The 12,250-nt window shown below is 41.2% G+C and overlaps 1 protein-coding gene across 4 annotated transcripts in view; it reads right to left on the bottom strand.

The window, feature by feature from the left end:
* SSH2 (slingshot protein phosphatase 2) overlaps positions 1-12,250 on the bottom strand; it is a 243,296-nt gene that overhangs the window by 109,842 nt on the left and 121,204 nt on the right. The window contains exon 1 of one of the 4 annotated variants that reach the window (XM_032615197.1): positions 473-806. The exons of the other annotated variants lie outside the window; for them this stretch is intronic. Coding sequence (XP_032471088.1) covers positions 473-600 — 128 coding nt within the window. The 5' untranslated portion in view covers positions 601-806. Of the gene's footprint in view, positions 1-472; positions 807-12,250 lie in introns of those variants that run through there. 4 annotated transcript variants of the gene reach the window in all.

Here is a 12,250-nt window from a genome sequence, read left to right as displayed (position 1 = left end):
GGCTTGTAACAGAAACCTATGGTCACAAGCAAACTTATTTGAAACAAGAAAACAGAACAACAAACACGGGAGCCTGAGCACCAGCAGGACCCGCAAGGGAGTGCGAGCTTTTCCGGCCGGCGGTTCAGAGCTACTGACCGCCCTTCAGCCCAAGTCTCCCGAATGCCATACAGCTGTCACTCAGTCATCACAGACAATTTCCCTGGGGCGACCTCACTTTCAGATTCTCTCAAAGTTTACCAGAAATTCTCCCAAAGGATTTTCTGTCCGCCTCCCCACCCCCAGGACACTTTCTCCCTCCAAGAATTACCCTTCCTCTCCACCTTACTATGCCCCCAGACGCCCCAAGACCTGCAAGCAAGCAAGATGCGATTTCGCCCTTGCTTGCTCCCAATTGCCGGGGGAAAGCGGCTGCTGAAAAGCAAACTTTCCGAGCGTTCACAGAGGGTGGGAGGGCGCTCGGCGCACTCACAGCTGGTTGATGGCGTTCTGCGAGATGACCGCGTTGGCAGAGAAGTAGGGGATCATGTCGGGGCCACTGAGGCTCCAGGTGCACGCGGGGGGCGCCTTCCTCTCCCGGGCCAACGTGCTCAGGGTCATGGGGCTGGCTCAAGGCGCACAGCTCCGCATCCCGGCCCCCGCCCGGCTCCGGCACGAGGCGTTCGCTTTGGGCTCCGCCGGACTGGAAGCGCGGGCAGCGCGGACTCCCGGCGGCAGAAGAGGGCCCGCCGGGTCGCGCGGAAGCAGCTGCCGTAGCCCCGGGGCTCGGCTGTGGAGTCCCGGCGTCCGGGAGCCTCCAGCAGCCCGCCCCAACTCGCGTCCGGGGCGGGGCGGGGCGGGGCTGAGCGCGCCGGCGGGGCGGGTCCTGAGACCCGAGAGGGTCGGGCCCCGCGGGCGCCCCGCCCCGGAGCTCTTAGCACCCGCCGGATCCGCTGCCGGCGTCGGAGCCTGGGGAACAGGGTCGGCCCCAAGCCACCTCGGCTTGGGTGAAGGAGTGAAGGGAGCCGGGGGGTGGGCCAGAAAGGCTCGCATTTCATTGGAATGTTTCAACAGAAAGGTCCTGCCTCATAATCTGCTTTATGCATGAACCTCAACCAAACCCCATTTTTCAAATGACCTTAAAACTTAAAGGCTGTACACTCGCAAATGCAATAAATGTTTATCAACGGCTTCCTATGTGCTACGGACTAGGAAAATGCTGAGATAAACTGGATTTTTTTTTTTCAACAGTTGAAGCTATGATGGGGAAAAAAGTCTATCTACACTGCCGATAACATCTGCTAATGCTTGTAAATAAATTTAGTAACCATCCTCCAAACCAAGGATTCCCAGCCTTAACTGCACATATGAATCCACCTTTGGAGATTTAAAAAAATCCCAATGCACGGTTGCACCCTAGACAAATCAAATCAGAATCTCTTAAAGTTGGGATCTAGAAGTTAGTATTTTTCAAAGCTCCCCTGGTAATCCCATTGCGCAGCCTGGTTGACAACTACTGTGCCAAATGATCTAGAGAGGAAGACGGGCTAGAGGTTATATCCTTACTGTACCGATGTGGAAACACTGAGGGTCTAGCCAGATGATCTTATTTGTAACTGACTTAGATAGGAACTCCCGTTTTATAACTCCTGATCTAGGGCTTTCCCCACCAAACCCTATTCCCTGATGCTTTATGATTTTCCTTAACAACTCGCTGAGCAGTGCCTTTCACCTGAACAGGGACCAGCTCTGTAAAAAGAGAATCTCTTTTCTCTCTCACCTACACACTCTGCTATGTGTAGTGGCTTACAAAAGGGACTGGCCCCCTTCAGGCACTCAGTAAAAGTTAGCTCCCTGGGCTTCCCTGGTGGTGCAGTGGTTAAGAATCTGCCTGCCAATGCAGGTGACATGGGTTCGACCCCTGGTCCGGAAAGATCTCACATGCTGCGGAGCAACTAAGTCTGTGCGCCCCAACTACTGAGCCTGCGCTCTAGAGCCCGTGAGCCACAACTACTGAGCCTACGTGCTACAACTACTGAAGCCCATGTGCCTAGAGCCTGTGCTCCACAAGAGAAGCCCCCGTAATGAAAAGCCTGCGCACCACAACGAAGAATAGGCCCCGCTCGCTGCAACTAGAGAAAACCCATGCGCAGCAACGAAGACCCAATGCAGCCAAAAATAAATAAATTAATAAATTAATTTTAAAAAAAGTTAGCTCTCTTGTCCTCACTGTCTCATCAGAACAAGTATTTTTGGGCATCAGTATTTTTAGCTTTTATGAATACTTGACTAAAATATACATCGATATAAGTTGCTTTAGGAATTCCAGAGCCAAAAATCAATAATTAAAAAAAAAACCGACTCCACTATCATAAGAGATCATGAGAAAAAATTATAAGAGAAAGTAGAACTATAAAAGAGACTATAATTAGGAAGAACTCACTTTACTACTCAGCATATGCTGAATCAAGAAGAAATAAGTCTTTGTTTTATATAAAATTTCAGACTTCTTTTCCTATTGGGAAGTTTGGCAATTTTCAAAATACTAGTAATGAAATAATCTAAACTATAAATTCTATGTCTACAACCAGAATCCTTCTTTTGTTAGTTGATCCTTCCATAAAACAAAGTTGTTGCCAAGGCACTGAGGGACTGGAAATATTGCAAACTCATGCCAGAAACAGATATCTAAATTAAGAAGGAACTAGTTGGCAAGTGAAGAGTTAATGAATAAAAGGCCTGGACTTCGGAGTCCAGTGCATCATCATCTTCATCCATCTCTAGGAAGGAAAAATTTTGAAAGATTTATTCAGGCTATGTCAGCAGGCACCCAAATGGCAGTGTAAGAAAAAATCTGCTGATACACCCCAAAATAAATTGCTTTAAATATCTGGCAAACTTGCCAGTTTGAAACTTCTTCCAGGCTGTAGTTTATTACAGCCTCCTGCAGTGATTTAAAAAAAAAAACCAAAAAACAAAAAAACCGTAGCAGGCTGTTTGGAACAGCACTGTTAAGGTGAGTCCAGTTCCTTTCATGACACAGCAGTGATAGGATTTTATTGAAGTCAACACTTAAACGACGCCATTTAGGAAAAGATGATGTCATGGTAATCATTTGTATCTGCCGGAAAAAGAACTCAGCAGGAAATGTATCTTACTCAATGCAACACTTAATATCTCTGGCATTTAAAAACGCTAGAGATAAAGATTTCATAAATATGTATACTTGTCTTTTATAAATAGGTTCCTATAGTGACACCCCATAAGTGCATAGTCCTTTGTTTCTCCTCAAAAGATTTCTGTCAGTGCCCGTCCAACAAAAGGAGACTATTTTAACACCCCCATCGAGGCCTTTTCAAAAGCTTTTCAAAGTTAAATTCTCATTTTGAACTGTAATATAGAAAATTGGGAAAGTGCTAGAACATGCTTCTTGGTTTTTAAGGAAAAAAAAAAAAAATCACCTCTGCAGACTGAAGTACCTTTAAGGAAATAGTTCTTTCTACTACTGTTTCAAAAAGTTGAACAAATTCCGTTTCTTTTCACAATCTGCAGAGTGTCAAAATGTCAATCAATTTAGTTTCAGCTCAATTTAATCCTTTACTCTCCAGTGTCAGGAAACAAGGCTCTAGGGAGCAAGTTCTCTGTACCCAAGCATCTGGGAATTCAAAAATGATTCCAAATTAAATTGAGCAGCATGACATAAACTAAGCTAGTTTTCTACTCCACATGAAGTCAGAAGGGGCTTTCTCTAAAAAAAAAAATCTGCCCAAAGGCCCTGAAGAAATATCACTGCATTTCTTTATACTGTTGCTTGAATTTAGTAGACTTGAAATGAATTTTGTCATGTCATTTGCTGACTATTTCAAGGGTCAGAAATATGAATATTCTAAAATGTTAATTTGGCTCTTGACAGCATTAGCTATGACCAAATTAAATTTTTTGTAGACTCATATATTAATAGCATTGAAAAATTTTAAAGTAATAGATGTCTCTGGTATCTATAAGATACTTCCATTACTATGTTTCCATGTGTCCCTCCATAAGGTATAAACACTGTAAAACTGTATAAAACCAGAGACTTGTATACTGACCTAACTGTACTCCAGGACAGGTCCAAAGGTGAAACGTGAAGGATGTGAACATGCTTTTGTTACTGTAACAAAATTTCAACATGGGTGGATCACTTGAATTGACAATAGCTAATGAGCGAAAAGGTGACAATGTTATAGTACCAAAAACTGCAGGCTAGAAACCAGAGGACCTAAATTTAGTTCTAACACAGTCATTTAATAATCTAAGATTTTGGCCAAGTCACTTAACTTCATCTGTAAAATGGGATAATAAAACCCTAAGGAAATATCCCAAGTCTGTTTTTGGGAGAGTCGGGAACCTTAGGAAAGAAATTTCATCCAATCTGGAGATCCTGAAAAATGGATTTAATCCACTTAATGCAGTCATTTAGTTCAAAGCACTACAGCCCAACAGTTAAAAACTCTGGCTGGACTTCCCTGGAGGCACAGTGGTTAAGAATCCGCCTGCCAATGCAGGGGACACGGATTCGATCCCTGGTCCGGCAAGACCCCATATGTTGTGGAGCAACTAAGCCCATGCGCCACAACTACTGAACCTACGCAGGCTCTAGAGCCCATGAGCCACAACTACTGAAGCCCATGCGCCTATAGAGCCCATACTCTGCAACAAGAGAAGCCACCACAGTGAGAAGCCCACGCACCTCAAAGAAGAGTAGCCCCTGCTCACTGCAGCTAGAGAAAGCCTACACGCAGCAACAAAGAGCCAATGCAGCCAAAAATAAATATTAATTAATTTTAAAAAGAACTTTAAAAATAATTTTTTTAAAGTTTATTAAAAACACCCAACAAACTCTGGCCTTGGAATTAATCGGCTGAGTTTGAATCCTAGTGCCACCAATAGCTATGAACTTTAAATAGCTACTTAATCTAGGGCTCAGTATTAGTACCTAATTTATGAAGTTATTGGGAGGATTAATTAAATTAACACATATAAAGCACTGAAAAGAGTGTCTGGCACAAAAATCTACTTTTTGGCCTTAGTGGCTCTGTAAGCTTAAGAGAGCTAAGGGAAAGGTTGAGGAGATTGCCCTTCAGGAATAAAATCAGAGAGTTGGAGCGTTCAATGAAGAATCTTAGATCAGGGTGCAGGACTATAATAAATTTTTACATTTTTATTAAAATGTTTCTACTTTTCTAACTCTTCCATGTATCTTACCCTTTGAGTGTTTCTCTAAGGTAAAGGACCTATGTGCTTTTCTTTAGGTTGTTCAGAAAGTGTGTGTGTGCGAGTGTGGGGGGCGCAAGGGGACTCTGAAGTCGGTCTGGCAACCTTCAGGTAAAGTCCACTGTGCATTTTAGTTTATTCACTGAGAAAATGAAAATGCTGGACTAGAGATAATCCTCTATGCTCTTTTCCACCAACCTGAAAAACAGCTAAAGCGGGCAACATTAAAATGGCAATGAATCTGATATCAGAAAGTTCTAGACTCTAGCTACTTTGTCCACAGGCAAAACTTACTCTGTTCCAGCCCTGATTCCTTTAATCTTAAAGTGGGATGGTAATGCTTACCTCCCAGGTTTACTAAGATACACAGACACAAGTGCTTTGTAAACAGGACAGCACTAAATTTTTGTATTTTTACCGTCCATAAATTGGCCAATCAGCTTCCAATAACAGAAAGCATTGTATTTGTTTGTATTTGGGATGAGAAGGTGATGAATGAATGAAAATTAAAATACAAATAAACTTCCCCTATATACCACCATTTCATTCAGGAAGTCTTTACTATTATTGTTTGCCAGGCAGTTAATTATATATTGCCATCTTGTAGTAACATGAGATCTGCAGTGCTTACTGGGATTTTGCTTTCGTTTTTTTTAAGCTTTGAAATAATAGTATTAACTTATATAACTTTATTTTTTAAATACCTAGTCATAAGAAAGAATGATCATACCAATCAGAAGACCTATTTGTATTTTTATGTTTTCTCTAAGGGGCTTGATCTAGAGAAATAAATAGTAAATTAATCTCCTGAGGGTCAAAAGGGAGAAAACCAACACTTTAAAGAGTTACAAAACAAAAAGCCTGTTACCTAGAGTAGCACAACAGTCTGTCTCCTGTTAATCTGTAAAATGCTAGGATAAAACTCTCAAGATAATACCCCTAATTTTCAAACTTGTTGCCCAGACAGTACCTAGAGGTATCTTGCTACACTTAGTCAAAGGCACTCTTCATTCAATACAATACACTAAACTCTGTAAACAAAGGCTCTTAAAAGCGATCAAGTTTTGCAATCACCACAAGGCTAATAGTTTTATTTAAAAGAATATCGGACAATAGTTTTAAACACTGGATTAAACAATGTCACTGAGCCCTTCCAATCCTTTCTAGGGAACTTTCCACCATAAGAGCAATGGGGAATACAGAAAAGATCTGCCTATCAACTCCATGAGAGGCAGATCTAAGGCACTCATCCTTCATAGTCTTAACCATATGCTCTAGTAGGAAGAGATGTTGAAATGCTGCTTTCTTCAGGTTACAAAAGCCTCACACTCTATTGTTTAGTAAAAATAATAGGCATTTATAGATCACTTTTCACATCCAACACACCTTACAAAACATTTAACCATTTAATCCTCACAATCTCTGTAAACATTAAAAAAAAAATTTTAAACACATGCTCAAAAACATTTTTTTTCAGTATTCAGAAAGATAAAGTAAAAGTCACTAAAAGTCACTCTTCTCATCCCCATCATCCTACTCCCAGGGATGACTGTTAATACTTCCAGAAATTTTCCTTGCATAAGCAAACATTAATATATTGTAGCTGCTCTTTAAGAAACACACATGCACACAAGCCATAATTATATTATGCATATTATTGTGCTTTGTGCTTCCCACACACTTATCACTATATCTTGGACACTTTTCCATGTTTATAAAGATGAACCTCATTCTTTTAAAGGAGTGCATAGTATTCTATTTTACAATTATATATAATTTATTTAAATAGTCCTCTACTGATGAACATTTAAATTGTTTCCAGTCTTTACTATTATATGCAGTATCACTATGAACATGCTTTCACACAATCTTTGGGCATTCATGTGAATATATTTGTTGGATAGATACCTAGAGGTGGAATTGGCAGTTAGTTAAAATATTTTAAACATCTTAGGAATCGGCAGACATTATCAAATTGCCTTCCTAAAGGGTTTAGTTTTTTGTTTTCCACTGGAATCTTTGTGTCTCCTCCCACACTGTGATCTATTAAATTAACTCAGGGCCCAAGATTCTCTTCTACACGTTTTACATACTGCGTTAAAAAATATATATATATATATATCAATATATGTATATATATGTACACATGCGTACATATGTGTGTATAATATGAGAAAAGTAAAACATGCTTAAGGAAACTAGAGAAATATACTAAATTATAAAGAAAAATATGAAGAACTATATTATAGACAATTTAAAAGAATTACATAGACTGTAAAAAATATAGTACATAAACTATTTTGAAGATAATTTTTAATTCACAAGATGTTTTAAGATCTTGTTTGATGCTAATGATGTAGAAGACATTATAGGTGAATAAGCCAAATGTGGCCTAATACTATCAATGTCCTGAAATGGGGTGAGACAGAGATAGAAAAATGGGAAATAAATTTGGGAGTAACATAATACGGAATCTAGAGGAGCTGAGAAGGTCTTGAAAGTAAAAGCAATAACTGATATTTATTGAGCCGACACTCACTGTGTACCAGATCCTCTATTAAGAGTTTACATGCAGTATCTCAATTCTCACAAACAACCCTATGATTCTATTATTATCTTTACGAGGCTCAGAGAGGTTAAATGATTTGCCTAAGGTAATACAGTAGTATTTCAAACTCAGCCAGTTATTCTGGCTCCAGAACCTGTTTTGTTAATCAGTCTTCTACATTGTCTGCATGATTATGTAGGTTCACTACCGAACGGGTTAAGTCTGAAAAGGTCAACTGCCAAAGGAAGAACTCCTGCGAACCTTAAATACCTACCTTCCTGCACCTGGTGTTTTCTCCTCTACTTGATCCTAGCTATAGCTAGCAGGTCCTGACAATAATAGGGACCTAACCCAGTACTAAAAATAGCAGTAAGATGATCTTCTGGCTGTTGTATACCATCCTCTTGCTACCAGATCCCTTAGAACTCTATTTCAAACTCCTATTCATTCCAAGACATTTTTCAAAGCACTTATATCTAAACATATTTTTGTTTCCCTAGTTTTTTTTTACAGAGCATCTTACATGAAGGAGGCATTTAATGTATTTGTGGATAATCATGGGATCATCATCTCATTTGATGTTTTAAATAAACCTACTAGGTGGGCAGGTATTATACTAATGTCTAGGTGAGAAGAAGCCTAGACTCTAGGCTAAGGTGTGTCCAATTCATCCAGTCTCAGATCCATTTATCTAAACTGAGATGTGTCCAATTCAATCTGTCAACATACTATTGACAGATTAACTTAAAACAATTGGACTAATCCTGAACACCTTAAGGCCAGGCACTTTAGATACTGATTATCAAAATGAGTTAAACCCTTTTATAATAATCCCCTACTTAAAACCCCCAAACAGTTCCTTATTCCCTTTCAGATCAAGTCCAAGCTCTTCTTCTGGCCTTCAGATCCTCCATAGTTTATTTATTTATTTCCTTTTTTTTTTAAATTTATTTTTGTCTGCATTGGGTCTTTGTTGCTGTGTGCAGGCTTTCTCTACCTGTGGCGAGTGGGGGCTACTCTTCGTTGCGGTGCACGGGCTTCTCATTGTGGTGGCTTCTCTTGTTGCGGAGCATGGGCTCTAGGCGCACTGGCTTCAGTAGTTGTGGCATGTGGGCTCAGTAGTTGTGGCACGTGGGCTCAGCAGTTGTGGCGCATGGGCTTAGTTGCTCCGCGGCATGTGGGATCTTCCCAGACCAGGGCTTGAACCCACATCCCCTGCATTGGCAGGTGGATTCTTAACCACTGCACCACCGGGGAAGTCCCAGATCCTCCATAATTTAAATCCTACTGTAATCCAGCCATTATGGCATATTATTCTCAACTCCATCCCTTCTCCAACACAATCGGTGTAAATATTTTTTATCCATTCTCCCAAAACAAATCCTTGCCATAATTAGGTGGTTTCTATCCTGTCCTCCTATATCTGAGTCTCCCTCTCCTCTCTGTTCAAATTATTCCTTCTCTGAGACAAAATTACACAGTTATTTTTATCCAGGTTATCCACGTATAAAATATTTTCAAGGCCTGGTTCAATTCTCAGCTCTTTCATTAATTAAAAACTCTACAGTGTTTTCACATACATCCTCACTTGATTCTTACTGAAATCCTGTGTATAGGTAAATAGAGCTAGCTGGGATGATCAGCTTCATTTTATCGGTGTGGAAATTGAGGCTCAAAAATTAAGGGACCTGCCCAAGTTTACATAGCAAGTGTCAGAGTTAGCATTTGAACTGAGGCCTTCTGATTAAGTCCAATGATCAATTCCTGGTTTATAGTATGCTATGACTCTTTTCTAACGCCTTTAGAATTTATTTATTTTTTTAAAAATATATTTATTTATTTATTTTTGGCTGCGCTGGGTCTTCGTTGCTGCATGCGGGCTTTCTCTGGTTGAGGTGATCGGGGGCTACTCTTCGTTGCAGTGCGTGGGCTTCTCATTGCGGTGGCTTCTCTTGCTGTGGAGCACGGGCTCTACGCGTGTGGGCTTCAGTAGTTGTGGCTCGCAGGCTCTACAGTGCAGGCTCAGTAGTTGTGGTGCACGGGCTTAGTTGATCCGCAGCATGTGGGATCTTCCTGGACCAGGGCTCGAACCCGTGTCCCCTGCATTGGCAGGCGGATTCTTAACCACTGTGCCACCAGGGAAGTCCCACCTTTAGCATTATAATCTGCATTGTTATTCAAGGTCTTATTCTCTATTTTATGTCACATATGCCACATAATTTATCTCTCTGCTGAAGCAAATCACGTACAGTAACTCTCTTTTGTGGACTTCATAGAGCCTAGTACAGTGCCAGGCAAGTCATAAGCATTAAATATATTCTGGTTTGGGCTTCCCTGGTGGCACAGTGGTTGAGAGTCCGCCTGCCGATGCAGGGGACGTGGGTTCGTGCCCTGGTCCGGGAGGATTCCACATGCTGCGGAGCGGCTGGGCCCGTGAGCCATGGCCGCTGAGCCTGTGCGTCTGGAGCCTGTGCTCCACAATGGGAGAGGCCACAACAGTGAGAGGCCCGTGTACAAAAAAAAAAAAATATATATATATATATATATACATATATATTCTGGTTGGTTGATCCTTTACCCCACACCCCACTATATTCTGCTTAGGGCTCTAGATAAATATTCCTTGAAGGAATCAATATGTTAATGACAGAGGGTCTCTCTCCCTGGGAGCTCCTGATATGGGGAGAAATCCCTAGGACTCCTTTTCATTGCCTCATCTTTCTGCTGCCTCTTGCTCTTTGGGTAGATGCCTCCTTCATACAGAGAATACAGCAGAGGGCCTGGAATACAATCCAGTATGTAAGGGTTTTATTTTTATTTTCAAGCCTGCTCTAGACTTTCAGGAGCCAAAAGTTCAAATCGCAGCAGGATTGATTCAGCCCTTTCACAAGCAATTTAGTACTATGCAGTTTGTTTAGACTGATCAAGTTTCCAGGCCCTGGCTGAGCAGCATCATTATCTCTCCAAGCTTTCATGTATCAGCTTCCCTGGCCATATTTCACTTTCCATGTCTTTCTTCTCTGAAATCAGGTGAACATGCAAAATTACACAGTTATACACAATTTTGTACTTTTCAACAACCTTCAAATATCTTCATGGAATTTAAATACAATACAGGAAGTTTTTTTTTTTTTCTTTTCTCTGCCTCAGGCAAAAATCAAGAAGGATGCAAAAGTTATACTCCTCAATTCTCAGTAGAAAGGGGGTACTCTGTATCATTCTTCAGCTAGTACATCAACTAACTGAGAAGAGATATGGTATTGCTCGATTCTATTCAATCCACCTTAGCTGGAGGCCAACTGGACAATGGATCTTATGTGAAATGAAAAATACTTTGCCAGGGGAAAAGAAGACTAGGTAGCAACTCTTTCTCTTAATGTTTAATTGTGAAATATTTCAAACATACAGCAAAGAACAGAGAGGATAACACACAGTCAGATACTCAGTAGACAGCAGGATCACGTTCTAACATTTTACTCTTCAGATTTTAAAACATTACAGTTGAAGCCCCCTGTGAACTTCTCTATGAGCACTTTCCCCTTCTTCTAGGCATGTAACTACTCTCCTGAATTTGGTGTTCATCTTTCCATTCATGTGTCTATATTATGCATGTGGAATATTTTTTTTTAATATAAAACTCATTCAGAAAATTACAGCATATAAGCATTGAACTTTAAACAATTTTTTTCTTAAGGTTGCTATATAAAATACACATAAGAGAGTAAATAAAAACGTCTTCCTGCTTAAAAACTTGTAGTCCAGGGATGGATAGATGACTAGATATATGATAAAGCCAATATAGCAAAACGTTAATTGTGAATCCAGGGGGGATGTGTATTTGAGTGTTTACTGTATACTTCTTTCAACTTGCTTGCATGTTTACATTTTTTTTCCTTTAATTTTATTTATTTATTTTTTTCTGTGTTGGGTCTTCATTGCTGTGTGTGGGCTTTCTCTAGTTGTAGCGAGTGGTGGCTACGCTTCATTGCCGTGTGCAGGCTTCTCATTGCTGTGGCTTCTCTTGTTGTGAACCATGGGCTCTAGGCGTGCGGGCTTCAGTAGTTGCGGCACATGGGCTCTAGAGCGCAGGCTCAATAGTTATGGCACACAGGCTTAGTTGCTCTGCGGCGTGTGGGATCTTCCTGGACCAGGGCTCGAACCTGTGTCTCCTGCACTGGCAGGTGGATTCTTAACCATGCCACCAGGGAAGCCCTACATTTTTTTTTTAGTAATAAAATATTAGGGCTTCCCTGGTGGCGCAGTGGTTGAGAGTCTGCCTGCCGATGCAGGGGACACGGGTTCGTGCCCCGATCCGGGAAGATCCCACATGCCGCAGAGCGGCTGGGCCCGTGAGCCATGGCCGCTAAGCCTGCGTGTCCGGAGCCTGTGCTCCGCAACAGGAGAGGCCGCAACGGTGAGAGGCCCATGTACTGCCCCCCCCCAAAAAAAAAAAAATAATAATAATAA

This window comes from Phocoena sinus, chromosome 20 (assembly GCF_008692025.1).
Source record: "Phocoena sinus isolate mPhoSin1 chromosome 20, mPhoSin1.pri, whole genome shotgun sequence".
NCBI lineage: Eukaryota > Metazoa > Chordata > Mammalia > Artiodactyla > Phocoenidae > Phocoena > Phocoena sinus.
The sequence above is the reverse complement of the archived record's forward strand: the minus strand, read 5'-3'. Positions and strand labels throughout refer to the sequence as shown.